Source organism: Mesoplodon bidens, assembly GCF_964165515.1.
Source record: "Mesoplodon bidens genome assembly, contig: HAP1_SCAFFOLD_447, whole genome shotgun sequence".
Classification (NCBI taxonomy): domain Eukaryota; kingdom Metazoa; phylum Chordata; class Mammalia; order Artiodactyla; family Ziphiidae; genus Mesoplodon; species Mesoplodon bidens.
This window is the reverse complement of record NW_027671691.1, coordinates 208,975-236,473: the sequence shown is the minus strand read 5'-3', so window position 1 is coordinate 236,473 and position 27,499 is coordinate 208,975. Positions and strand designations below refer to the sequence as shown.

At 46.7% G+C, this 27,499-nt stretch overlaps 1 protein-coding gene across 5 annotated transcripts; it reads right to left on the bottom strand.

Moving 5' to 3' along the window:
- Positions 1-199: 199 nt before the first annotated feature.
- LOC308611178 (interferon regulatory factor 6-like) lies at positions 200-26,495 on the bottom strand. 5 transcript variants are annotated; one of them, XM_081260054.1, is made up of 11 exons: positions 26,320-26,495; positions 22,414-22,496; positions 21,692-21,868; positions 17,922-18,127; positions 16,780-16,908; positions 14,601-14,759; positions 1,249-1,395; positions 1,057-1,116; positions 763-787; positions 471-500; positions 200-377 (listed from the first exon to the last, which is right to left on the bottom strand). In XM_081260054.1, exons 3-9 carry the CDS (start codon positions 21,739-21,741, stop codon positions 768-770), a joined length of 771 nt encoding a protein of 256 aa, XP_081116180.1. In that variant the 5' UTR covers positions 21,742-21,868; positions 22,414-22,496; positions 26,320-26,495; the 3' UTR covers positions 200-377; positions 471-500; positions 763-767. The 5 variants fall into 5 exon arrangements, 2 of the variants coding, with proteins under 2 accessions (XP_081116180.1, XP_081116181.1); XM_081260055.1 differs by lacking the exons at positions 21,692-21,868; positions 22,414-22,496 and having other exon boundaries at positions 17,965-18,127; XR_014014781.1 differs by lacking the exons at positions 1,057-1,116; positions 14,601-14,759; positions 16,780-16,908; ... (2 more) ...; positions 22,414-22,496; positions 26,320-26,495 and adding exons at positions 3,087-3,472; positions 5,929-6,036; positions 7,000-7,160; positions 8,664-8,709 and having other exon boundaries at positions 471-787.
- Between the last annotated feature and the right edge of the window lie 1,004 nt (positions 26,496-27,499).

Genomic DNA, 27,499 nt, shown 5'->3' with positions numbered 1-27,499 from the left:
CTTTGATAAAGGAGGCAGGAATGTACAGTGGAGAAAGGACAGCCTCTTCAATAAGTGGTGCTGGGAAAACTGGACAGGGACATGTAAAAGTTTGAGATTAGATCATTCCCTAGCACCATACACAAAAATAAGCTCAAAATGGATTAAAGACTTAAATGTAAGGCCAGAAACTATCAAACTCTTAGAGGAAAGCCCCTTCTCTTGCTGGGATGGTATGGAAAGAAGAATGAGATAGGCACACATAGAAGTCCATGACTTTGTTCAAGCAAAGATTTCCCTTACCTCCAAGAGCTGTCAGAGGCCTGAATCAGGGCACACAGTAGGTCTTGGAGAATCATCATTTTCTGTTTTAGAACCAGCTCACTCTGTAGGGCCTCCTGGGGGGCAAAATGCAAGAGGGTAAGATTAAGTTGGAGGAGAAGGGAGCAGATGGATGGAGGAGCTGAGGGGAGAATTCACATGTTACTTACTTTGAGGTACTCAGAAAGCTGGATGATTTTCTAGAGAGAAAGAAAAAGGGTATTTAAGAAGATTGTAGGTTCCCTGAAATCCTAGAACATGGAACCCGAGCCAGGATTGGCTTGTGCTGAGTCAACTTTCTTCCTTGGCTCAGGGTCCTTCCAGGCCCCCATGTCTATGCTCATCCAGGAAGAGGGTACCCCTCCATCCCAGCTGAGTTTACCGTGGAATTCCAGAATGTCAGACCTTGGAGGAGCTTAGATGCCACCTGACTCAACACCTTCACCATGGGGATTTTCTTACCGTGTCTAGAACTGCAGCTCCATAACTGGAAGAGAAGAAGAAAACAAAAAACAAAAATGACAATGGATCAAAGAAATAAGAGTGTCAGGAGGCAGAGTATTGATTCCTTCTCTGATCTCTTCTGAAGAGCCAATGGGGAAGGGGGGGAAGGCCTTCCTTTTTCTTAATTAAGGTGGACGTGGAAGTTCCTTGCGCTCCTCTCCACATTCTGGGGGAGGGTTCAGGTAAAAGCTTAGAAGAGAGGAATGGATGGGCTGTGAAGGAGTTGAGGTCAGGAACATGAAAGGTACTCACTTGGTTTGCTGACTGGCGTCATTCTTAATTGTTGGCTGTGTTTCTTCTGCCTTTGAGTGCCTGAGGGATAGGGATAGGGGGATTCAGAGCCCATGGGAGAGGCAGTGAGGGAAGTGGGGAGGGATAGGGACTCTCCACCGCCAGCAAGTGGAAATGCCTCGGCCCAGTGAGTGAGGAAGGCCCTGCTCTTACCACGGTGGTGTTTGGGTGGCTTCTTGATGAGAGAGTCCTGTGGTGGAAGGCCCCCAGCCTGGGAGGGGAGGTGATCAGCGGATCCCTCCAGGCGCCTGAGGGAGGATGGTGTTGGGTTGCAAAGACCTTGGAGCTGGTCCCTGACACCTGGAAAGCAAGTGGGGGATGCTGAGAGCCTAGATAGAGCCTCTTAGAACAGGATTCTCCAGCTGACTGCAGAAAGATGAGCCAGTGATCGTTTCGGGTCCAGAAAACCAAAGGAACCCATTCAAGCCTTCAGAGCTACAAGGATATCCCTGCTCCTGCCCTTTCTTGTCCTGGCTGGTGGGATCGGTCCTCCTCAGTTCAGGCAAATGGGGAGCTGGGCTTGTCTCCAATTACTCTCTCTAGAGTCCCTGATCCCGGAAAGAGAACCGGTCTGAGGTGGGAGTGAGGGGATCTGGGATCAGGTCCTGCCTTTTCTTGGTCTCAGTCTCCTGGCTGTATAATGACGAGCTTGGAGTAGATGGTGTCCAAGGTGCCGTCCTATTCTAGAGGTGGTTTCCTTCCTCTTATTAACAGCTGGACTATTGTTGAGGTTTTGTGTGAAGAGAAGGTAAATTAGGCAGCTGTAGGGAGGAATGCAGCAGTAGTTGTCACAATTTTGCCTGCTGTTTTTATATTTTCTTCTCACAAACTAAAAAATTTTATGTTTGTAACATAACACTAAAAGGCTAGGAAATGCCTGTGGCAGCTAATCATGCAGACTAACTCAATCTCAAGAAACCTTAAATAACTGATAGGCTCAGGAAGAGTTCTTTAGGTAACTGTGTTTTCTGTTCTTTTTCTCCTTAAAATTATTTTTTCAATGAAAGCACATAGAAACCTTCTTGCCTTAGAAAGTACACAGTTGGTTTTATTTTACAGCTGGGCTCAAGGATCATTTTTCTGAACAGCACCTCCTGTTGTGGATAACATATGCACTGGTTAAGAAGGCCCAACAGAGCACCTATTCTGGGGACAGTACAATACCAGTTACTCCCAGGGAATCCGGAGGACCCATCCCTGCTGTCCACATGCTCACAACGTGGGTAGGAAGACACAGATGGTTTGCCGGCTGAGCTCATTTCAACATACCCTGGGTTTTGCCAGCACTGCTCCTTCCCAGGGCAGACTAGTGGGCCCTCTAAAAGTTACACGATCTTAGAGAATTTATAACCTCATAAAAACCACAGAGAGCAGAGGTGGCCTGGAGAAACTAGGGAAGCTAGGGCTTCCTGGGCCAGATGCAGCCTTAGGTGAACGATACTGGAATTGGGATGGCCCAAGAGAAAGAGAGAAGGTGGACGATGCAGCAGCCTTACAGAAGAATAGAGATGAGAAGTGTGTGTGTGTGTGTGTGTGTGTGTGTGTGTGTGAGTGAGAGAGAGAGAGAGAGAGAGAGAGAGAGAGAGAGAGAGAGATTTGAGGGAGACGTTAAGGAGATTGGTCTGTGTCCCTGGCCTACAGTAAGCATTCATTGAATGTTTGTTGAATGACGGATGAATGAATGCTGTAGAAGATACATCTAGATAGACTGAATTTGAACTAATACTAGGAATTAGCTATGGAATTGTTTTTAAATGATTCTTTTTTCTCCTAAAAGGCAAGTGCAAAACAAAAAAATAGCTAAACAAAAAAAAAACCCCAAAACACAACAACAAAAATATCTGTTGAGTAAGTGGCTAAGGGAGACTTTATGATGACTGAGGAAGGAGGGACTTCATTTAAATCACTTCTTAGTGACCTTGAGCCCACCCACCTGCCTTGGTGCTGCACCCCATCCCCTCCAGAGAAGTGTGTCCCTCAACATGGCCCACCTGCTGTCTGGGGGAAGAAATCCTGTTGGCCCAAGACAAGGGCTCTTTGAGGTCAGTCACCTGGCCTGGCTCCCTGGCCTGTGGGCTCTGTGCCTTGCCCTTCTCTTCCACCTTCAGGTTCCTCTGCCTGAAAAACTGCTGTTGTCGTGCCCTCTGGAGTTGTTCCCTCTGCTGGGTTCTCAGCGCCTTCCCCACCTGGCGGCAAGTGGTCACATTGGGGCGGCAGCGGTGGCTCTCACCAGTCTCCTGCCAGCGCTCGCACTTGGCCTCGTAGTTCTCAGCCCACCAGGCCAAGCCAGAGGCAGGCCTAGGGTCTGGGTTGATCATGATGACCTCGTGAGCATCTGTTGTGCTTGGCTTCCAGTTCCTGGAATAGCTGCCCGGATCTGCCAAGTGCCACGAGGGAGGCGAAGAGGAGGGGTCAGGAGATGGGCCGAAAAATGGCCATCTCCCTGGACGAGGGGGCAGAAATACCACAGCGTCCCATATGTGTGGGTTGACAACTGAAGAGGGGATGATGTCATGTGGGAACTCAGGACTTCTGGATTCAGCCTCTAGACTAATTTCTGCTCTTCTCTGGCCTGCATCTCCCCTTCTGCAAAGTGGCGAGATTCCTCTGGCTGCCACTTCTTCCTTGACCAAACGTCTCACCCTGCCTCTAAGTTAGGGGAACGTGAGAAATAATTGATAAAAATCACTAAAAGCTTCTAGCCTTCTGGAGGGCAGATGGGGCTGTGTTCCTTTTCCAGGGGCTTCTAAAGAACCAGTTAAACTGGCTCCCTGAACCCCAATCTAAAAGGAAAGCCAGAATCTTTACTGCTTTCTTGGCCCAGTTGTTACTAACATAGGTGAGTAACTTTTCTCAAGGCCTGGAGGGATAGCCAAACCCCTCGAGGTGCTACCAGTCCTATGGCCAGCACTCACTGTCCTCTGCTTAGCCTTTAGCAGCTATCTTGCCAGCCTGGTCCGGGGCATGGTTTGGGAGGGACACCCCACGCTATTGCCTACAGTCATGGAGTCCTGACCTTGGTCCCTTGGCACTCCACTCCTGGCCCAGGACTGGGCTCTGACTCTGAGGTACAGGACCACCCAGATCCATACTGGCTGAGTACTTGCCACTTGCCCATCACTGACCAAAACTCATTTCAGAGCTTTCAGCTCAGTATCTCTTCAAGTGGCAGGTTCCATTTTTTTAGAATCACCTCCCTGTTAGGGCTAAGTATGGTGCCAAGTCTGCTTTCCTTAGCCCAGACACAGATTGTGCCATCGAAACCAGCAACGATGTGGATTATACCTAAATAAGGCTATTGCGAAGAAAAAGGAAACCAAAGCAAACAAACAAAAACAGTAACCAAAGGTCCCCAGGGAACCAGGCTTGGAGTAGAGGCCACACTTGCTGCCCCTCTACGTGGCCTTACCTGCTACTCACATAAGCCCACCCTCACCCCTTCTGCCTTCTCTGTGCCCTTCTCTCTCTTTCCTACTCTCCCTCACCTACCTTCTGCAAATTTATTCATTCTCCTAGAACCCTCTGGTAGCTTGGCTGAGTTGGGGCTGGACATGGCTAAGCTGGATTCTGAGCACTGGAAATTCTGGTCCCTGGGGTCAGCCCAGAGACTGATGAAGGGAGGGGGACTTCCCCTTACAGCTGCCGCCTCTCTCTGTCCCACAGCCTCACTACCCACCATCCTGGGAATCTAGCTCCCGGGGAGGTCAGTGGAGGGATTTCTCAGCTTCACCAACCAGGAGGCATTTGCTGGCTCTGGCCCCTCGGGTTTATTTATAGTCAGACAGACCCAACAGGTAGCAGCCTCTCCGCCCTTTCATTGGAGTTCCCTGCTCCTCCTGGATCAGTCTGGAATTCTCTGCAGGATTCTTGCTCTCTTTCTCTCTCTCTGGTCATACGACTCCTTATGGGGCGGGGGTCATGGGTGGGGCCGTATCACACCCTGAGAGGGAGTCTTACACAGTCAGACCCTGTTCGCTCTCCAATGCCTGACTCTCCAGGCTTGGAGGGGCATCTTCTGGTCTTGGGCAGTGCTGACCCCAAGCAGAACTGTTAAGTTGTCAATGCTTGTCCGCTCGTCTCATCCCTGGGTGCTTCTCCCCTCTCTTTAGGCTTTTCTCCTCACTCCTACTCTGTAGGGTCCCCTTTCTTCATTTAAAAACTTAGGAAAGGATCTGAGAGGCCGATTCATATTCAATTATGAAGGACTGGGTGTGCAGGTAAACTCCACTTTCAGAATCTATACTTGTGGTGTCCTAAGCCATAGGCCCTAGTTATTCTGCCGTAAATGGGGGAGGCGAGGTGCCCCGACCCTGGACTCAGACTGTGTGGACTCCTGTCCTGGGCCTGTCATCTACTACCCACGTGCTTTGGAACAAGCTATTAACTGTCTCTATGTCTCTGTCTCCTCATTTATAAAGTGGGAACCTACCTCCTAAGGTTATGAGGATTAAAGAGAAAATGCATGTCAAGCATCTGGGACATAGCACACAATAAATGTTAGCTTTTTATAATAATGATTATTATCACTCCTGTCCTACAGATCTTGGATATTGAAGACTCAGTGCTATAAGACAAATGTCCCGAGCTAACCTAGCACTCCAGGACTGAGAATGCCTCATCCTCCAATTCCCCCGCCCCCTTTCTCTTTGAAGGGGCACTGTCTACCCCACGGAGGCGATGCTGGTCCCTGGTTGAAATCCTATTTACTGTTGCTCTGTTCATCTGACTTCTGGGTGTAGGCTACAGGGAGAAAGGACTACTCTGTGGTCTGGATACAACTGCCATCTCAGGCCTGGCAGAAAGGCAAAGAAGAGAGGACTGCCTGCTTCTCACCTTTAAAATGTGGGGCGCTAGGTCCCCTTCCTGTTTGGTTCCAGGTAATCCCTCAGGCTTCATAGACTAGGCAGATCCCTTGATTGTGGAGAATCCTCCTGCCTCCTGCTGTGCAGAAGAAAGGGCTGTTAGGGAGAGAGAAGTGTGTGGGCTGTGTCTACACTAGTTCACTGAAACGCATGGCTGCCCTGCTCTGTTTTCTGGGGGGGCAGACGTTAGCCCTTGCTACCCAAGCTCGGAGTTGCAGTGGGAAAGTCTCCTCAGAGATGTGAGTGTTCTCAGGCCCCCAGACTCTCACAGTGGGTAGGATTTGGTGTGGCACACCTGGGTAGAATCATACCCAACTTTCCGGGAGGTCTTGGTTATTCTGATTTGCTTAAACACAAGAAGCCACGTGGACGGCTGACTGACAGAGATGGGCTCTAGAAGAAAATGGAACGGGTCCCCATGTGCTTCAAAGAACGGTCACTGGGCCACTGCCCAGGCAGCCCTTGGTGGCATGACAGGGCCCAGCTGGAGCTCTGGGAAAGGGTGGTATTGGCTGGGGGAGACTGTGCTCACTGCCACAGGGGGAGATCTGGGCGCTGCCCTCACCTGACAGTGCTTTGTTGCTGACTTTCCCAGTCTTTGCTCCTAATTCCCTGCTGTGTGTGTGATAAATGGCCTCCTGCATGAATGAACGGTCTGGACTTCCTAGCCGAGAGCTCTCAGAGTGAGCTAGGAGAGAAGGGCCTGCACCCAAGCTGCTGGGCAGGCAGCTTGGTGCTATGGGGTCCCTGCTGTGAAGGGAGCTGTAAAATGTACCCCCCATCACTGGGGAGCCTGAACCCTTAGTCATCTGACTCACTGCTAATCTAATCTTATGGATGGAGCAGAGAGTGATGGAAGCTGTGCCTCTGGAGACCAACGCGGGACACTTTGCTGTGTACCCAACCCCCAACACTCTAAACTACAACATCCACTCCAGTGTCTCCCCCTTCAGACCAGGGAAGCTGACAGACAGAGCCTCTTCTGCCCCACCCCAGAATCGGAGGTCCCCAACCTGGACACAAAAGCCTCCTCCTCAGTTACCTTGGGTCCCAGGCTCCAACCCAAGCAGCTCAGGAAAGCATCCCAGCTCCTGGGCAGATCTCGGCTCTGGTCTCTAATGGGGCAAGCTCTCAATCCATGGCTCTGGGCCCCCTTAGCATTTCCCTTCTTGGTACTGTCTTTCTTTTTGTACAGCAGCCTTGCTGAAACAGGATACCACAATACTTGCTCACCCCAGTTCCTCTCTCTTGCTCTCTGGTGCGATCTGAGGGGTGCGTGAACCCTTGAGGCCTTCAGGGCTGGGCTCAGGAGCTCCTCCCACCAGCAGGCATCCCAGCCACCCTTTCTCTTGCTCTTCGATTGGTCTGAGCTCTCGGTCAGTTTCAAGTCAAAAATCCCTTTCGAGCTTAGACAAGGATGGGTCTCTGGGTCAGAGTCAAACCTTGCAGTTTCTATGAAGGGGAAAAAAAGGCCTTTTTGACCTAGAAGAGAGGTTCCAGTGTAGGTTTTCATGTGTATCAGGTAGTTCTCTGTGTAAGGATTTTCTCTTTTCTTACTTTACTTCTTCCCAATCCTGGTGTTGTAAAGGCTTTTTGCTCTTCTAAAGTACTAGTATTTTTTTTTTCAGAATTCTGGAATGAGGTCAGCTCTGAATTTCCTCCTTTCTGAAGCAATGGGATGGGGGACAGGAGGTAGAGGAAGGTGGAAAGATGGTGGTTGGATGGCTGGGAAATCAGGGAGCAATAGCAGGCAGAATCTTATGAAAATATTTCCTAGTCCACTGAACTAGGAAATGTGGGGAAAAACTAAAAGGAACTTATCTGTGTGCATTAAAAAGAAACTATTACAGATGTGATAGTCAGGAAATTTCCAAGAAGTTCAGTATAAGATGGTGGAGAGGGAACCGGATTGGGACAAGTTGACTGAGTAGCTTTGTAACCTTTGTGCAATTCATCTTGTCTGGATGGTCCATTCAGTGTCTGAATGGATGATTTATGTGGCTCCCATGAAGTCTAAGACTTCACATGTGAGGCACGTAATGAGACTTTTAAATAGCTGTGATAAGGTAACAATTATTAAGAGGTTGGGAGTATGTCACAATCTTCTCGGTTGCCTACTACTGCCTCCATTCTCTGAGGAGAAGAGAGCAAGAGTAGGCAGGGGAAAATGAAGAGGATGGATTCTCAAGCACTGGGACTGAAGGGAAACGACATTCCCTCAGGATGAGAGACAATAGCCCAAGGTCCTGCGCCTGAAGCTTGGCACATGGAAATGGGAATGAGGACAGAGGGGCTGGGGAGCCCAAGATGGCAGAGTAAGAGAATGTTATGGGCACAGAAGTATGAGAAGGTTCTGGGAGTTTAGGGCGCTAGAGCATAAGAGAGGACAGGTGACGGTAATAGGAGTTCCTGTGGGCCAACTATTTGGGTTCCACTGAAAGTCAGAAAGAAATGTGTATGAAGATTGAAATCCCTTTTAGGGCTATGCATTCAATGGGATACCACCTCTACTTTAACTGGGGTTTGGAGAGGTTACAAGTGTGAGTTCAAGGTCACACAGGTTTGCCTGGCATCAGAGCCTGAGCTCTTAACACTATGTTCTGAGAATAATACAATTAATAAGGTTGTCATACCTATCTATCTATATGGACAGAAAGAAAGAGAAACACATACACCAACAGAGAACTCTGAAAACAGAGAATGTACCTTATTTTCAAATGCCCATGAAGTGTCAAAAAATTCACCGTATTGATCATAAAACAAGCATCATTTAAAAAAAGCAAACATTAGTCTAGTGTAATGCATTGAAAATAGACAGGATTTGACTTTTAGTCTGCTGCTGCCCTCAATCAGTTGTGTGAGCTTGGCTTACTATTTTATTACTATCCCAATTTCTTCATTCGTAAATGGGGAGGGCCCTTTCTGGAGCTGATATTTTCTGATTCTTTGCTTTCTGTTTAAAAATGTATTACCCTCAAAAGAATGATGTTGGACCCTTATCACATAAATAAAAATGAACTCAAAACGGATCAAAGACCTAAATTTAACAGCTAAAACTATAAAACTCTTAGAAGAAAACTTAGGGCAAAATCTTCAGGACATTGGATTTGGCAATGATTTCTTGAATGTGACACCAAAAGCACAGTTTGGGATGATGAAAAAGTTCCAGAGATGGATAATGGTGGATGGTTGCATAACAATGTGAATTACTTAAGTAGTGCCACTAAACTGTACAGTTAAAAATGGTTAAAATTCTAAACTTTATGTCGTATATTTTACCACAATAAAAATTATTATATTTCATGCATACAAAAGAATATAGAAAAAAGCAAACATTAAAACAACTTTATCTCTTACAGCAGGATTTTCTAACCATAGTACAGTAAAATTAGAAATAAATAGCAGGGCTTCCCTGGTGGCGCAGTGGTTGAGAGCCCACCTGCCAATGCAGGGGACACGGGTTCATGCCCCGGTCTGGGAAGATCCCACATGCCACAGAGTGGCTGGGCCTGTGAGCCATGGCTGCTGAGCCTGAGCGTCCAGAGCCTGTGCTCCGCAACAGGAGAGGCCACAACAGTGAGAGGCCCACGTACCGCAAAAAAAAGAAAGAAAGAAAGAAAGAAACAGCAAAAGTTGGAAGAAATAAACATTTCAACCTCTTGGGAAAAAAATCCTCCTCGTTTGCTCTTGAAATATAGAGGAAACCAAATCTGTAACTAAGAATGACTTGAAAACAATGCTAATGAGAATATTAAGAACAAAATCTATCAGATATGGCCAAGGCATAGTCTTAAATATTTTTGTATTTGTAGTCTTAAATATTTTCATTACTTAAATAAGGGGGTTTAAAAACAAATTAGCCATTTATTTATTTTCAAATAAATTTCTAAAAAAAGAAAGGAGGTAAGAATAAAAGGGAGATAAAAGGGGAAAGCAATAGAATAAATTGGAATTTAAAGTAGAATTCATTTATTTATTCATAAATAAATTCAGGAACTGGTCCTCGTGTGTGTTTGTGGAGAGAGGTATAAATACCAATAGAAAAGAAAAGCAGTAAAATAAACTACTAGCAAGCCAAATCAATGTAAAAAAGCAAAAGCGTACCTGTAAAAATGTATAAATGATACATGGGAAGTAAATATAATTCAATGGAAACTAAAATAAATTTAGTTATTTGTGTAACTATGCTAGTGTTTTGAAAATCTGGATAAGATGGATTTAAGAAACTCTGCTTTAGGGCTTCCCTGGTGGCGCAGTGGTTGAGAGTCCGCCTGCCGATGCAGGGGACGCGGGTTCATGCCCTGGTCCGGGAAGATCCCATGTGCCGTGGAACGGCTGGACCCATGGGCCATGGCCGCTGGGCCTGCGCGTCCGGAGCCTGTGCTCCACAGCGGGAGAGGCCTCAGCAGTGAGAGGCCCGCGTACCGCAAAAAAAAAAAAGAAAGAAAGAAAGAAAGAAACTCTGCTTTACCAAATTAGACTCAAGTAGAGATAGATAGTCTAATCATCTGCCTGCCTCTACCTGAGGGTCCCCTTCCTCCAGTGTGGGTTAGTAAAGAGAAGGATTTAGATCAGGCCCCTATTGAGTTGACCACCTGGCATTTACTGGCTGGTATTCTGTGATTCTCCTCACTATTTCCAGGTCCCTTTGTTGATGGTCATATCCTGAACTTTGGGATATGGTCGCCTTGATAGATGCTGAGCCCTCTATGAGCTCCCATGAAGGGGTGAATATAGGATAAGAAACACTATGCTTTAGAACCCTGTTGCTTTACCCTTCACAACATCACACAGGGAGGTATAGGATTATCAGATTTTATGGTAGGATTGGGGTAATGAGCGGGAATCTCAATTATGAAAGAAAAATTTTAAACTGTATGCTAGTATGACTTTTCCTATACTCCAAGAAATAGCACTATGAAGTTAACCCCTAGTTAACCCATGGAGGGCCCCCTATGGGTGCTACTAGTTCTAATCTTGTTCCCCCTTTCCACTCTACTGGATGACTCCTTATTCATTTTTGGGGAAATGGCAACCTTGCTCAAAAGAAGTTGTCCCTCCAGTATTTTCTCAGCAATGCCTTCCTGAAGTCTAAGTTATTCACCTTAGAATAAGTTCACAGACATTCAACAGAATAGTACCTGGTGGCCTTGGCAACCCACATTTTGCCGAAGGTACCAGGGGTGTTTGGTGAGGGGAGCTTGGAACTCTAAGTCCTGCAGAGCAGCTCAGGGTGGGCATACTTAAGTCTGTTCCCATTCAAGTTTTCCCCAGTGCAGACTTGCAGACTTTCCTCTTTAGTCTTCCAAGTGTCTAGCTGCTAACTGTTTAATCAGATGTCCATTCAAACATCCCTAGGACAAATATTCATTCTCAGAGGTGATACAGTCTAAACTCATCAGGAGAAGGTAAGTATCTTCTGAACTTGTCCATTTGCAAGTTTGCTTCTCTAACAGTGGAGTTACAACTTCACATTCATGGCAGGACAGAATTCTCAGTCCTCTTTTTTGTTGCTTTGTGTCATCGTTGATAAGAGGACCTTTTACTGTACTAAAACCTCCAAGTTACGCTGTGAGAGATGATCAATATTGGCATGAGCAACTTTAAGCCTGAGGCTGGGGTGGAAGGTGTGTGTGTGTGCATGTGCGTGTGCGTGTGTGTTAGAATGGACAGGTAGAAAAGCGAAGAAGAAGGTAGGCCAGAAAAGGAAGGCCTTGCCAGACACCAATCTGTCTGGACTAAAAGGAAAAACTGGCTGTTAGTCTTCAGAGCAACTTAGTTTCTCCCTTTAGACTTTGTTTCGGATTGTGTCCCCTTGGGCCTTTCAGAATACAAAATAAGGCTTATCTCTGAATCAAATATCATCATGAGTTATCCCCTAGGTATGCCATACCCCTTTCTGAACTTTGAAAACTACTGCTTTTTAGGGTTCAATTAAAGCACTGCCCTCCTCTCCCCAGGGTGAGTTGTCCAATAACAGGACTCTGAGAACTTCTAGTTTATCACTAAAAAGCCACCTTATTTATTAAAAACAATATACTTACCTAAATTACTCAGCTACCAAAAGTCACTTAAGAAGAAATTAAAAATATGAAGCTTCTATTCTTTAAAACGTGCTTTCACTTACTCTACTTCACTTCCACAAGCCTGGGTCGTCAGAGCCAGTAACTAACTGTCTGAAGCCAAGAATTCTAAGAACCTCAACCATGGTAACCGTACACACTAACACTGTAATTCCAGAGACGTTTGCTCTCTGGTAAGATTAAGTTATTTGATAGTGTTATCCTCTTTCTGAAACTGACAATTTTCCTTCCTAGTTTAAATTGTCATTTTTTGGCCACAGCTTCAGTTAAACAATACCAATTATTTCACAGATGGCCTCACATTCCCAAACTGTAATGTCCTCCAGAGCCTTTTCAATACATCTTACATCTACATTTCTACCCTAACCTTTCAGATCTGTTTTATACTCAGCACAATCTATTATCCATAACAGAGAATATTTGAATTGATGCAGTAAAATGAACCCAGACTGATCTCACCAGAGCGCTGACATGTTAGATGGCTGTCAGCCTGCTCTGCAGAGAGCATTCCAGGGCTCTGAAGACCAATAATGAAAGCAGCTTGGTGGAGAAATGGGTCAGAAGGCCTTCAGATTTTCTTTCATTTTCTTTTTTTTCAGTTCTATAAAGGGGTAATCTGATACCCTTAAAAGAATTTTTAAAATAGAAAAAGAAAGACCTCATCTTACCACCCAAATACAAATTAGTTTCATATTTTTTACATTCCCTTCTAGTTTTTACCTGTATGCACACATCTTTTTCTTTTTAAATATAGATTTTGTGTTGTGAATCTACAGTTAAGTGTTTTCTTTCCACTTGATACTGTATTATAAATAGTTTTCATGTTTTTACCTTTTTTCACATTTTTACTTTTTAGTGTTGTCACAATCTTTCATAATGTGAGTGTGCTACGATCTGTTCAATAATTTCCTTATTATTGAATGACAGCCATGCCTCCCTAGCATTGCTCAGGATAATGATTAGCCACTGGTTAATACCATTTAATAGACATAAAAATAACTATGACTTATAATATTATAATTTTCTGTGATTACAATGATAAATTCAGAGCTGGGATAACTTTCAACTTTGGAACAAGATTACTTTATGTATCATATCTGATACGTCCTGTTGCTCACTCTGAAGGGTTTTGCCCTGAGTGGGCAGCCCAGGGCAATAGAGCAGCAAGGGTGCTCCAAAGTAGGCCTGCCTGTGTTGGAAGCCTGGCTTCACCTTTACTGCCTGTTTTGGTTTAGTAAATTATTTAACCTCTTTACATCTCAGTTTCTTCCTCTGTAAAATGACTATAATGATAATCCCTACCCTATGGGATTATTTAAAGATTATATGACCTAACACTTATATAGTACTCAGTACATGTTAGCTGTAACTATTATTTTAGCCCTTGTGACCTGTCAGTGGTGGAGGTAATGGATCCTCAGTTGGATCTGCAGTTGTATGAATATGAAGGAGTGCCTTCAGTGAGTTTTTGTCTGGTATAATTTCACAAGTATAATCTATAGGATAAAAATGTTTAAAGTTATCACTTCAAAAGACCAATAAACATGTGGAACCTCTCCATCCATGAGATGATGCCAAAAGTTAAAATATGTAATCTTTTGACAATCTAAATATCTTTATTATTATTATTTTTGTGTGTTTAATAAAATATGTAACTTTTTAAAAAAAAATTTTTTATTTTTTATTTTCCGGTACGTGGGCCTCTCACTGTTGTGGCCTCTCCCGCTGAGGAGCACAGGCTCCGGACTCACAGGCCCAGTGGCCACGGCTCAAGGGCCCAGCCGCTCCACGGCACGTGGGATCCTCCCAGACTGGGGCACGAACCCGTGTCCCCTGCGTCGGCAGGCGGACCCCCAACCACTGCGCCACCAGGGAAGCCCTGTGTATCATTTTTGGCTCACTGTTTAAAGACACCAGAGGAACAATAAGAAATACCAAGGCATATTTCTGAAAATTACACAGATGAGCACACACCATTGATATGTTCTAATAATATATCACAGAAGGACACAGTTCACAACAAAGTAAATTTTCACTCAGCAAATGTCCATTGAACCCTATAGGTCTTATCAAAGCTATCAGCCTCTTGGACAAAATGCTAGTACTCCCCCCCACCACCTCCCCTACCATGTGTAGTGTGAAAGGGAGGTGCAATGACAATGATTCTTCACTGAGATCAATTTGTACCCAATTCAGAAAGAGATTTTCTCTGGGTCCTAAAGTCCCTCAAAACCCAAGAGCCTCCTTGACCAAATCCACAGTCATTAACTTCCCCATCCCACAAATCCCCTGGGCAAACTGATAAACCCAGGCCTTCCACCCACCTAACAGGTGAGTAACCTAGAGCTGCACAGCACCAATCAGAGCATCCCCATGGGCAAGTAGGTATGGGCTAATGTTTCTTTAGTTCCTGGTGACTCATCAGCCAGCCAGGAACCAGACACAGAGGCTGCCTGGGGGACTATTCTATACATGGCAAAGAAATGGAGGCAGAAGGTGGGGCAGGAAATGGACTGTAATAGGAGCTGAAGATCCAGCTAGAAAATCAAGGCTCACTTACTTGGGAGAGAGCTGATCCACAGCTCTGGAGAGCTATAGAAAGGCTGTATAGGTGCCTGGGGTACTTCCATCTCCAGAGGTTCTGTTTTGGGCCACACTGCTTCGGGGCTGCAGTTGCCCACACTGCAGTTGCCCACACTGGCTGGTGCTATGGGAGAACCTAGAACAGAAGGATGTGGGTGAGCAGGCAGGAGCACCACACATGCATATCACCTGGCTCCGAAGCTCTCAAACCTAAAAGGTCCAACACTGGACCACAACTCAGTGTGGCAGCCCATCAGTAATTCCCCCAACAAACACCAAAAGAAATAAGGCTCTGCTGCTTCTGCTTCCTAATCTTATTAGTTCTCTCATAAACTCATAATTCTGAAAACATGCATTTGCTGATGATTAACAGACAAGTGGGCACTCCCTGGGGTTAAATTAGAACAGGCATGAATGAGAGATTCCCTGTTACAAAATTTGAACCCAGCAATTAAACAGAAACTGGTTGTCTTCCGTAAAATGAACTCAACTAAATTGGTTGATTAGCTTCGAGTAAGTGTTAATGTATAGAAATTCCTTTAAAAACAAACACATACTGTTTTACATGCATGAAACATCTGGAAGGATACTCAAGAACCTGGAAAGATCTGTCTCTCTTCCAGGGAAGGAACTGTTCAGACAGGTTAGAAGGAAAACCTTTCAGCTGATTTCCTTTTTGTACCATTACGAATTTTAAACCATGTAAGAGTATTATTTATTCAAAAGTATCCAGTTAAAGCTTTTAAAAGAGAGAATGAAAAACACATCCTATATCCCTGCTATTGTCAAAGTTGGCTCACTCCAAAGTTTACAGATTTTTCCTCCTAGCCTCACCTTTTAAGCATCTATCCTTCAACAATTCTTCTTCCTCTGCCCAACAGCTCTGAAATCACAGAGGTTAAGGTTTCTTTGACCCCTTGTGTATGAGTCTGGTTATATCTATGTACCCATTTTACTTTTTTATTTTTAATATACGTTCACATGTTTCCATAAAGGATACAAGGTGGCCCATAATGTAAGGACACACAATATTAGCTTTAAAAAAACATGGAAAAAAAAGGGAAATCATGATCCTGGAAATGGGTTGCATCCTTTTAAGGGGTGAGAATAACAGACGAGTGAGCCAAAGATTTGGGAAAGGATCTCACATTTCCAAATGTCCAAATCTTAAAATTGCACCAAGTGGGAATGTAGCTGTGGCAATATTAACCTGAGAGAGCTCTATGATCGTTGTCTTTACTCATCACTTGGTTGCAAGGTTATAAATGACAGGGTAAGTGAAGGAGGGCAAGTAGACAGATAAGAGTCATTTCCTGATTCTCAAAAGAAGGGGCATCACCTAGGGAAGGCGACTCCAAAATCCTACAGGAATCATCTTGATACACTAAATTTTCTAGGTGGCAAAAGTATCTCATTTGACCCTAGCAGCCAGATGGAACTTTTCTAAAAGTAGTGAAAAGCTACTCAACTGAATGCAAGTCATATGACTAGGAGCATGTCAGTGGAAAGTTCAAGTGAAGATGCTGTGGAAGAGCAATTCACCTTGTGGTTGAGCGTCCTCAGAATGTGCAATGGGAGGTGCAGTACCTGCTCTGTCTCACAGTGGCCCTCCAACCTCTAAACTCATCTTTCCTGGGAAGCTGGATTCAAAAAGTCAATTTAAAAAAAAGATAAAAGTCTCTAGTAGAGAAATTTTATCAGAGCCTAGTATTAAGAGCTGTAGAGCCACAAGTTTCCCATGATACAGCCTTAGCAGAGGCTGTTAAGGCAGTGACAGAAAATTTGTACCGAGGGAAATAGCAGAAGAGTTTGCCTACAATTCACGAAAATGATCCCTGCACTTGGCCTGAAGGAAATCAGCAAAATTTATAACAGCTTGTGTATTTGTATGTGGGATTGAGAATGAATTTAATTTTTTAATTTCTCTGAATTATAAGATTCAGAAGATGCTCTCTCTGCCTAGAAGCCACCCCACTGGGATAACTATGCCTACGGAGTTCCTTTGCCTATGACTCCTACTTGCTAACAGACTGGCAGCCTGGCCCCAGGGCCTGGTCGCTGCTCCCAGTGCAATGGTGGATATGGTGTCAACGGTTGCAAAATCAAAGCCCCTTACATCCTCTCCATGCCTCTGTCCCACCCCCCACCCCACTCACCATTGATGTTCAGGAAGGGGAAGGTGTCCTGGATGGGAACGTGGTGCTGTGACTGGTCCAGCTCATCTTCCTCATCTTCTTCATCCACATCATTATCTTTCTCATCCCAAGGAGCAGATCCAGTGGATCCTACCTGAGAAACACACACAAAGGTCAAAAGTGAGGCGCTCACATTGCACTGTCATCCCTGCAGCTGACCCACTGTTCAAGCTAGGCACTGCCAGCACAGAGGTTCCTTGGGTTCAGTGTGCACCCTCAATGCCAAAGAGTGGGAACCAAGGGTGTTCACCCCACTCCCAGCTCCTCCTACGGAGCCCCAGTGCAAGCTCTCATCCCCTCCCCTATCCAGGAGCTGCAGACCCTACTCCCTTCTCCTAGAAATCTTTTAATTCCTACTCTAAACCCCTTTCTACACATTAGCATCCCTTCTAAGGACCCAAGGAGCACAGCTTCTCTCCTTTATAAGCTTACTGTGAAGACAGACCCTTCCCTCATGGCAGAGCCTCACTAGATTCACTGGAGGTCAAGTCTAAATTATCTGGCTCTTAGTCGGAACTTGCTAAACATTGAGTAAATATAGGGATCAGGTTGTATTCTCCTAGGAAAAATACCATACAAATTAAATGATCACTTACCCATCATTTATAAAGAGAACTTAATAGCCTTCATAATGTCATGTCAATTGATTCTTAGAACAGCCTTTGAAATACGCAGGAAAGATGAGAACCCAGATGTTATAGTGAGAGAAGCTGAGGCTCAAAAGGTTGAATGACTTGATTCAATGTCCCAGAAGTAGTGAGATGGAAAGACCGAGGTTTATAACTCAGACCTTCTAAGTTTTAATCCCTCCTTCTTCTAAACTACCTGGCCTCTCTTCTCAGTGTTGAGTCCCAAGAGAAGTTATTTTTTATAGAACTCAATACCCCCTCTTCTTTCTAATGCTTTACTGTTCCACTGCGTGGGCAGGGAGACTGTGCTGAGTTTATATCTTTCGTTCTCTGGGTTCTTTCTAGGGACAGGATTTCTTGCTTTATTTACCAGTCTTCAACTTTGTAAGCGAGGCGACTTCCAAGTCGACTATCGCTTTAAGGGTCCAGCCCGGAACCCACTGTCCACCTTCTCCCCAGCATCTGGGGCCTCACCTGGGTTAATGATAGAGCCCTGGGGCTGGGGGATGTCACACACTTGATATATCTTCACTGGGTTCATGGGCACCTCCTTGGTGCCGTCGTACATCAGGTTGAATTCCCTGCTCTTGTTGAACGCACAGCGGAGGTGGGCCTTCCATTTAGGTGGGTCGGGGTCGTCCACCCCTTCCTGGTACTTCCCCTGTCTCCACAGCCCAGGCCTGAGGGATAGGAAACTGCAGTGAGTGCCTGCTTGTTGCCCAGAAACACTGGAAAGTGTGCCCGCCCTCCCTCATACAGACACAGATACACACAGCCCTGCCTGACCGCCCCATCACCCCAACTCCAATTTACAGAGACTGCAGCAGAAAACACCACGCTGGGGACCAGGCAAGGCAGGGCCTGAGAGAAATTAAGCCAAATGCAAATACAATATTTTAAAAAGAGGAGCCTCATCTCAAGTGCTTGTGCCAGCATCATCTGTCAAGACTACACTGGCCTTAATGAAGGGTTGAAAATAAAGAAAAATCTGGAACAAGTGTACACCAAAATACTAATGGTAACTTTTGGATAGCAAGATTTCAGGTAATTTTGTTTTGTTTTGTTTGCCTATTTGTTTTTCACATGAATTGCTTATATAATGAGAAGAGAAAGGGAGGTGGCGTATGATATGAAGAATTTAGGCTTGCTGCTCCCTCTCCCTTCAGTCTTTAATCTGATGCACAAATAACTGTTGAAACCAAGTACCTTTAGGAGTAGCAGCCCATAGGAGGGCAGGAAGCACGCTCTGGGGGTTCAGCTTGCCTCAGTGCGAGGCTGAGGTCCTCAAGTCCTAATAAACTCACACCACCTGCCTTTCCCTGCTTCCTCAAACTCCCACATTGGGAACATTTTGCTGGGAACACCAGTGGCTGGTGGCCTGGGCCAAGACCAGTGCGGCCCCGCCTCTCTGGTTTTCAATTTCCAGGTCTAACAGGCATTTATGTGTCTGTTCACGGGATATCAGCCCTCCCCCACTGTTAACGTATCTCAGATGTCTACACTTTCTTCAGGGCTGTGACGTATGTGCTGGTGCAGAAAAGGGGGATGTCTTTTGCAGAGGACTCAAGGTCAGGAAGCACACGGCAGCTTGTTCAAGTGGACAGGGCACATCGCTTGTCCAGTCCCAACTCCCCGCCTCTGCTCCTGACTGAACTAGACTACTTCCTCAAGCCGAAATGGAACTTTTCCGGCCCCATCCTTTGAGCTCTCTGGTCTCCCTCAGTCAATCCCTGCAGAGCCTCACAGTCATGAGGAAGCTTCTCTCAATAGCAGAGCTAAATCCTTCTCCTCCAATGCACTCATTTCTTCTTACCACCTTCTCAGACCTGGGGGCTCCTCCACTTGATGTGCAGTATGGAATGCAGCAGTTTGACAAAGCTGCTGCCCTTGGGCACTCAGCAGGCTCCATTCCATCCAACCCCCTGTAGGGGATTTCAACCTCATCAGTCCCTAGTCCAACTGGAGGCACGTCTCCAGTTGCCCCTGGCAGTACCTGGCTGCTGCCTCCTCACGTTTTCCCCTCTCTTTGCTTGATCCTCCGTGCCCACTCCCGCTCTGGCCCCATCCAGCTGGCTTGGGCTGTGCTGACTTTGGCACAGGTCTGCAAAATTTCTGTGGCTCCCTGAATCCCTGCCCCTCCACAGAGAGCAGCCAGACTAACATCCTGCTCACAACACAGCCATTCCCCAGGGCCCACTCAGATGATGCAGAGAACCTGAGGCTGATGCAGCAGAGGGTGGTACCCACCACATGACAATCGTTGTGCTTTATAAACATCCCTTATTCAAACCCATTCTGAGTCTTGCCTCTGAGATTCTGGTCACTGGGCAGGTCCCTATTTCTCTTCCTAAAATGGACACAGTCTCTGCATTTTTATGGCAATTTACGAGTCCCTTCCCACACACTGATTTCACTCAATTCTCACAACAATCCTGTGAGGCAGGCAAGACTGGTTTTAGCCCCATTTTACTGAAGGGGAAGCTAAAGCCCAAAGAGATTATGTGACTTGTTCAAGACCACACATGCAAGGGATGGTAGTAGGATCTGAAGCCAGGTCTTCCAGCTCCTGGTCAGAAGGGGCCGTCTGATAATGGGGGAGCTGATAGGCCTGAGTTCAAACCCTAACCCCACCGCTTATTGGCTATGTGACTTGGGCAAGTTACTTAGCCCCTCTGAGACTCAGCTTCTGCATCTGTAACATGAGGGTGCCGCCCCCCTTACAGTGTTCTCGAGAAGCAAATGAGATAATGGACCTAGGGTATGCAGCAGGCACCCACTTAATGCTAGTCAGAACTGCCCACACCCCATATCCTGCCAAAGGCCTGTCAGAGCTTGGGATCTGTGAAAGCACCCTCACTCTTCTCCTGACACCCAGGCCCTCCCTTAGCATTCTGCAAACAGATACACAGATATAAGTAGGACAAAGCAGCTTCCCACAGCCAATTTTTCCTCAAGCCCTAAGCATACAGAACATTCTCACGAGTGGAGCTTTCAGGAACCAGTCTCCTCCCACATGGCCAGCCACCACCAGGAACTTCAACAGCAAGTCCAGTTTCAGACCAAGGCCACAGCGAGAGGCCAGCTGGGCCAGGGCAGGCCCATCCCCCTCTGATGCCAGCTCCAGTAGTTGGTGCTGATTTACAGATGTTTTCCTTACCACTTTCATATCATTATTTAATGTTTACATTAAAAGCATTCATTTACTTTCTAATATTCACAGGCCAATTTTTCTTCTACCTCTCATCTCTACACCCAATATAACTGAGTTGGGTGGGAAACAACTCTAAGTTGGCTCTCCTTTGAGGTATGAGCCCACCTTTCCAGGCCCAGTCTCAGCAAGAACCTGGAGCATCAATCTTGAGAGGCTCAGGGCAGGGACTGGATTTCACTTCTGACTTCCAACTTATAGTCAGGGAAGAAATGGGCAAACTCATTTCTCCGTGTCTTGGGAGTGCAGGAACTAAAGCTACTCATGAGATGGAAGACCGACCAGCACAGAGCAGAGGCATGGGCTCTGGAGTTACAAACCACATAATACCCCTTCCCACAACGAGCTTCCCACCTACTTCTGTCTTAGGCTTTGGTTTCACTGACATTTTATGAAATGCCACGTGATTCAATCTTATTTTCAGTGAAGCAAAATAACTCTCACATCAGAGCTACTCTTCAGTTAGGAAAACATATTTGTAGAATAAAAACCTGTAATTAAATCGCCTTTCATTTTTAAGCGGAGGTTATGGATGGGGCAAAATGTTTTAACATCAAAAGAAAAACTTGCAAAGGGCCCTTGACACCCATTCTACAGGCTGTTAGGAGCCTGCTAACACTCAGGAGTTCTGCCCTGATCTGGACAGCCATTCCCGGGCCAGAGCAAGAGCCCTGAGCGAATGAAGGGTTGATTGCTGGCTGACCCTTGGGAGTTCTAGAACAACATATGCAGCATACACGCACTTACAGGAGTTTAGCCAATCACACCTGGGATCCCTTGGGATGTGAGTTGAGTAGCTTTGACCAATGGGAAAGAATAAATGGCCTCAACCATAACAGACATTCCCCAACAAGAGAAATTACTATGCCTGCTAAGTTTGCCCCTACCCCCCATCATAAACATTCTTTTTGTTGCATCAGCATTTTGGATCTAGTACCTTCTTCAAGCCAAAATTGAAAACAGGAAAACAAAAAACCAGAAAGGTCTGAGAGAACTGGAAAACACTTCAAGTCAGATGGTAAAAGAATACCTTGACCTTGAAAATGGTATTTTCCTCCTCTTGTTGGGGGCTATGCTGGATGGCATGTTTCTAGGGAATCTGGAAGCATTTGGAGTCCCTATGTAGCCAGATGAGCCCAGGGTACAGGCCACTATCCACTTGGGCCACCAACCAGGGCTTCAGCCGAACTCTGCGGGGGTGGAGAGCCATGATCTGGGTTGGGGGGAGGGGGAAGAAATGGGGAGAGGAGAATTAGGCCAGCCCCTGGGAAAAGTTCCCAGCCACTGTTCCCATATGATAGAGCTACAGTTCCATTAGATTACAGCAAAGAAACTAAATATGGGAATAAACTGTGCCAGGTGGGGAAGAAAAGAAAACGGGTTAAAAGGTTCTTTTGATTCTTATTCCAAAGCCATTTATTTTTCATGCTCTAGCCAAATCAGACTTATCACGTAAGTAGATCACATTTCTTCTATTTAAATCCTGAGGCAGAAAAATAAAGAGATGATGTCATCCCTGCTGGAAAACAGTCCTTCCACAAGTACCAAGGGAAGAGAAGAGAAACTGCTCTTTTCAATCTCATCTTGGGAGAAGGAAGAAAAAAGTTACGGAAATAGCAGGTATATAGGCAAGAACTTGAAGCATGCTCTCTTTTTAGACAACTAAGGTGAATGGGAATATTTTAGTAAGAAATGACACCATCGTGATGAGAGAGAAGTAGGCGAGGGATGGTCCCTGGTTCCAAAGTCCTTACTTACATAGATGAGCAGGCAGTGTATCCACAGGGATCTGAGAGCTGGGCCTCAAGTCAGTTTTCCTTTCTCTGGGCCACCCAAAGTTTCTGCACCAAAAAAAAAATGCAGGGTGTGGGGGTCTGAGCTGGTTATCCCCACGACAATCCAGTGTCTAGGAGAAGGCTTGGGAGCACTGGAGACAAAATGTAAGAACCCTGCCCTGTATCTGAGTCTGGTAAAGCTAAGATGCCCTAGAATGATCAAATACCACAGTTCCTAACCCTATAGAGTACTAAAACCAGTCATAAGACAAGCTCTGTACTGCTGGGACAGCCTCCTCACCTGGGTCTGTTTACCTCCCCACAGAGACTGAACTGAACTGATTGGTTGCTGGAGCCAGCCTGGGTAAAGTCTGCAATTGATTCTCATAAAGGGCATAGCGTAGCAGATAACATTGGTGGCAGCGGCCAGCGCTCACAGCGGGGAAACAAAGGCCTGCCCAGATTGGGTGCCTAAAGGAAAAAGCAGTTACCGGAGAAGTGTTTGCCTGGGGTGTTGTGATTAGATTTTTGGGCGTTCTCATTTCTCTTTGTTTTTACTTCGGGTGAGAAAGGCCTGCAAAAGAACATTCATTCAACAAATATTTGTCTGTCAGCTACTGTGTGACAAGGGCGACATTAGTTACTAAACACAATGTTCTCATCAGACTTCCTGAAGAAATTCACATTGGAATTGCTCAAACATCCACTGACCTGAGAAAAGGAAGATAAATAAGTCACCTTCCCACCCAGAAAGATTCCCACCTGGATCGCGGTTCAGAACCCAAACCAGCTGAGTCAGCTGAAGGCTCCCCCGAAGGCTCCCCCTCGGAGGAACTTAGCTTAAGGGGTGGGTCCTAAGGCCACTTCTCTCCCCAGCCAGGCTCCCAACAAATGGGAAAACTCAAACCCAGCTCGGTCACTGGCACTTTAAGAGCAAAGCAGGACCTGCTCTCACCTGAGCCTTCTGACCCAATTACCAAGTTCTGCAACTGAAACCTTCCCCCCTGGGGGCAGCTCACAGTGGGTAGGTGAGGTAGCACTCGGTATTCAAGTGCCCCCCACCCCCATGTTCTTGGCCTTGGTGTAGGTTGCTATGTAGGACTGCAAAGTCAAGCTATCAAACCATGGAGAACATTTACCTTATAAGGAGGAGGGAATGCATATTCTCCCCAGGGCAAGTTCTAGCCTTCTCTTCCTCAGTCCTGGCCTGCGGGAAGGGGGATGGGGTAAGGGAAGAACAAAGAGAACAGGGAAATGGGCAGCAAACTGGTCCACCTAGTGAGGGGCTTTCGAGAATTTCTGTTGCAATATTGGTCAGTCTTGTGTCGAGGCCTGGCAGACACGTGAAATCCACCTCTTGACAGATCATGGGCTTTGAAGAAAAGGGCTTATCCTAGTTGATCCACAGCACATCAAAAAAAATTAAGGCAACCAGGCCAACGCAAGGAACTGCACAGAGTGATGGGGAGGGAGAGGCAGCCACCCTTAGAGGTTGATGACTAAGATCTAGAGCCCTGTGTTCTCAGCATTCTCCCAAGATGGCAGTACACAGGAGCAACGCTGCCCCAGCCTCCTCCTCCTCTATGCCCCACCTCCATCACAGCTAACCCTCTCCACCTTCTGAAAGTCCACCGAGATCTCCTCCACCTGCCACCCAGCACCTAAGACTATAAGAACAGGCAGAGAGGGAAACTTTGGAAGCAATCAAAATCACAGAGAAAAATATCTAATTAGACATTCATAGGTTGCAATAGCAAGTAGCCATTAACATCGAGGCATCTGAAGAATTTTTACTGGATTTGGGAAAATGTTTAAATATGTACTTCAGCGGGAAAAAGGCATCATACAATATTGACTGTATAGTAATATCTCCATCTTGTAATATGACATGCACTTGTGTACATAAGCACAGAGAATTTTTGAAAGGGAAACAAATAATACATCGATGCGACAAGAAGTTCTTAGTGGTTACCTGGTGATAGGACTGTGGGTGAATTTTATACGTGCCTAAGTACTTTTATATACGATTCACATTTTCCTACAATGCCGTGTGTCGATTCACAACTTAAAAACAAAACACTACAAGTAGTATTCTTTTTAACCACAGGAAGCTAAGACATTTCTTGGTCACTGGGAGATATAAAAGATGATGGCCTTCAGCTAATGAAACCATGGTAACAACAATCCTCTATCTCCATAGGCTTAACAGTTTTTTCATGCACTTTTGTTTAACGTGTCTGATGTCATCCTCATAATGAAATGATCATCCCCATTGTTATCATCCCCATTTTACAGCTGCGTTAACTGAGGCACAGCAAAGTGTTTTATCTGGGGCCTGGACCCAACACTTCTCAGTCAGAGTGTGTTGTACCATATCCTGCCACTGCACCCAGCCTTCTAAGTCCCTCCCTTCTTCTATACACCAAGAAAGTAAATGAAAGACATCAACAAAGATCCAAGCAGCATGGAGGGCCAACGAAGTGGTTAGGGAGGAGACTGCATGATGCCCACCCTTAAACACACCTAAACCAGAGTTCTCTTTCAGAACACTCTCACCACCCAAATCCCAATTCCCACAGAACAAGCTTAGCCTAGTTTAACTCAGCTCTGGCATCTCTAGCTGCCATCACAGCAAAATTCAAGGCCTGTGTCTCCAACAGGTATTCAACTAGCCAAAGAACAAAGATTTAACCCATCCACTCCCCTCATACTGGGCACTGAGCAGGGACACTATCAACCTCCCCAAGGCATAAACCATCCAATCTCACACCCCCATTCCAGGGAACAGGTCCCCTACAAACACCTGTACTGCCATCTCTGCAGCCCCCGCCCAGACTAGTTTCCAGGAACACGGCCACCCCAAAGCCAAGATTCAGTCGTCAGTGGTTTTGCTCAGAGTAAAACACACACCCTCATTTCTTGCAGACAGGCCTCAGGAGTGGTCCTGCTTTTTCCCTTCCTCCTGGAGAGACTTGAAATGCCATCTTCCAAGTTCCCCAGTCTTTCCTCCGTTTAGTTTAGCCCTGTTCAGGGGTAAATTCTGGGCCTCTAGCCATAATTCCCACACCCTGCCTCCCTGCTTGATTGAAGTTGGCGGCTGGAGAGGGAGCTACAGGGTATAGGTGCTGCTCTCACCCAGTAGACAAACATCGAAAACTACTCTCCTGGGTCGGCATCAGCTTTCACCAACCCCTACTCAAACGCCTTCTTCCTCTCCCTTCCCTGGCTTCCACTTCTGACATCCACCAAGAGAGCAGGGCTGGGGTAGGGATGACCCCTTTACCACACAGCAGGCTCCCTGTAAACAGTGGCACCCTGGGCCTGCTTTCCAGTCAGGCCTGGAAGACTTTCCCCACTTCTCTATACCAGCCCTCCAGCCCTTTCAGGCGAAGAGGGCCTCACCCCCAGAGCAACCACGCCTGGTGCCACCCTCGCCAGCACGTAGCTTCGCTACTTGGAAATTCACGGGTGTCTCTCAGGCCCAGGGCAGGGGCCTGACTGTGCTAAACAAATCCCAGGAGAGGAAACAAACTGGCTAAACTTACTGGCCGGCCCGACGCGCAATTTCCCAAAACACCCACCAAGATCAAGCGCCGGCCGGCCTGGGAAATCCCCTCTTCGGGATCCAGGGGCCTGCGGAGCGGTGAGCTGGGAGGACCAGCGTGGTGGAGGAGCCTTAGCGCTCCCCGACGGTTGGTGGGTAGGGGCCCGAGAGCGTCACACTCCAGTTGGGCGGGAGGGAAAGGGAGTCTACAGAAGTAGGGGGTCGGTAAGGGCCCAGCGCCCCCGGGCTAGGACCGCCCGAAAGCTACCTGAAGCAGAGCGATGGGCACCCAGCCCTACAGGCTATCCCCAAACAAACAGATGTCCTTAAGCAAGCTTTCCTCACCCCCACAAACTCTGGAGGGGACGCTTCTTCACCGGCGGGCGTGTCCTCCCTCCCTCAAGCGAGGCTCCAGACGTTGGCGTCCCCACCTTTCTTCAATCCGGCCGCCAGAAGCGAACGTCCCTCCGAACCAAGTCCCCAGTTAGGATCACCCGTCGCCACTGCTCTCCTAGGCTGGTTGGGCAAGCAACACCTGGCTCTGAGCAGGTAAGGACTGCAGGCTCCGCTCCCGGTCCCACACCGGCCCTCACCTTCCCCGCCCAGGTGAGCCAAGCTCACGTCAGCGCCGCGTCTCGCCTCGGGACGCCGCGGACCCATCTGCCGTCCGGCCACGCCTCCCAGGTGTGGCCGCGCCCCCCTGCGTTCAGGATTGGCGGGTTGCGAGAAATATGATACTCCGTGTTCCTGGGCAGCCCAGCACCCCACCAGCCCCTTCCCCACCGCCCTCCCCTGCTTCTAATCCGGGCTGAGAAAATTCCGGGACTGGGGTCTAGACCTGACCCCTTGGGGCTAGTGGTCTTCTGAACTGGAAGCGACTGGGAGGAAAAATAAGTCGAAAAGACTTAGATCTAAGTCGAGAAGGTGCCTCCCTTCCTTCATGCCCCATAATCCCCCTGCAATGTGGAGACAGTTAACTACAAATAAGGATTTAGAGATTCTGTGTTGGCCCTAATACCTGTGGGCCTGTATAAGTGGAGTGGGGTATGGGGAAGGGAGGGACTCGGGACACTTGGTCCCTTCTGAGGGAAGACCTGTGGCCTACAGGGCAGGAATCCTGCCTTCACTCTGCCTTTTACCCTTATGACCCCGAGTGAGTTGCTTAGCTGCTCAGTTTCAGTTTCCTCATCTATTCAATGAGAATAATAGTCCTGCCTTTTCCAAATACTATCAGGTAATGATTAAAAGCATGGCCTCTGGAGCCAACTACTGAGATTCAAATCCAACTCCATCAGTTACTACAGACTTGGGCAAGTTTTTTAAGCTGTCTGGGCCTCAGTTTCTTATCTGTAGAAGGAGGTAAATAATAGTACCCACCTCAAAGGCGTGTTGTGGGCATTCAAAAAATTACTTCATATAAAGTGCTTGGAACAGTATTTGGCACTTTCCAAGTGCAGTATAAATACCATTTTTATTGGTGTGAGGATAAAAAGTACCATATTGGCATTACCTCATGGAAGAAACA

Excerpts from the sequence above, each read along its gene's own strand:
- LOC308611178 (XM_081260054.1), bottom strand. The coding sequence starts at position 21,741 with ATGCCATCCAGCATAGCCCCCAACAAGAGGAGGAAAATACCATTTTCA. Across the intron at positions 18,128-21,691 it reads AGGAAAATACCATTTTCAAG|GCCTGGGCTGTGGAGACAGG; the intron begins GTCAAGGTATTC and ends CCTATCCCTCAG. Across the intron at positions 1,396-14,600 it reads GTGGATCAGCTCTCTCCCAA|GTGTCAGGGACCAGCTCCAA; the intron begins GTAAGTGAGCCT and ends CTTGCTTTCCAG.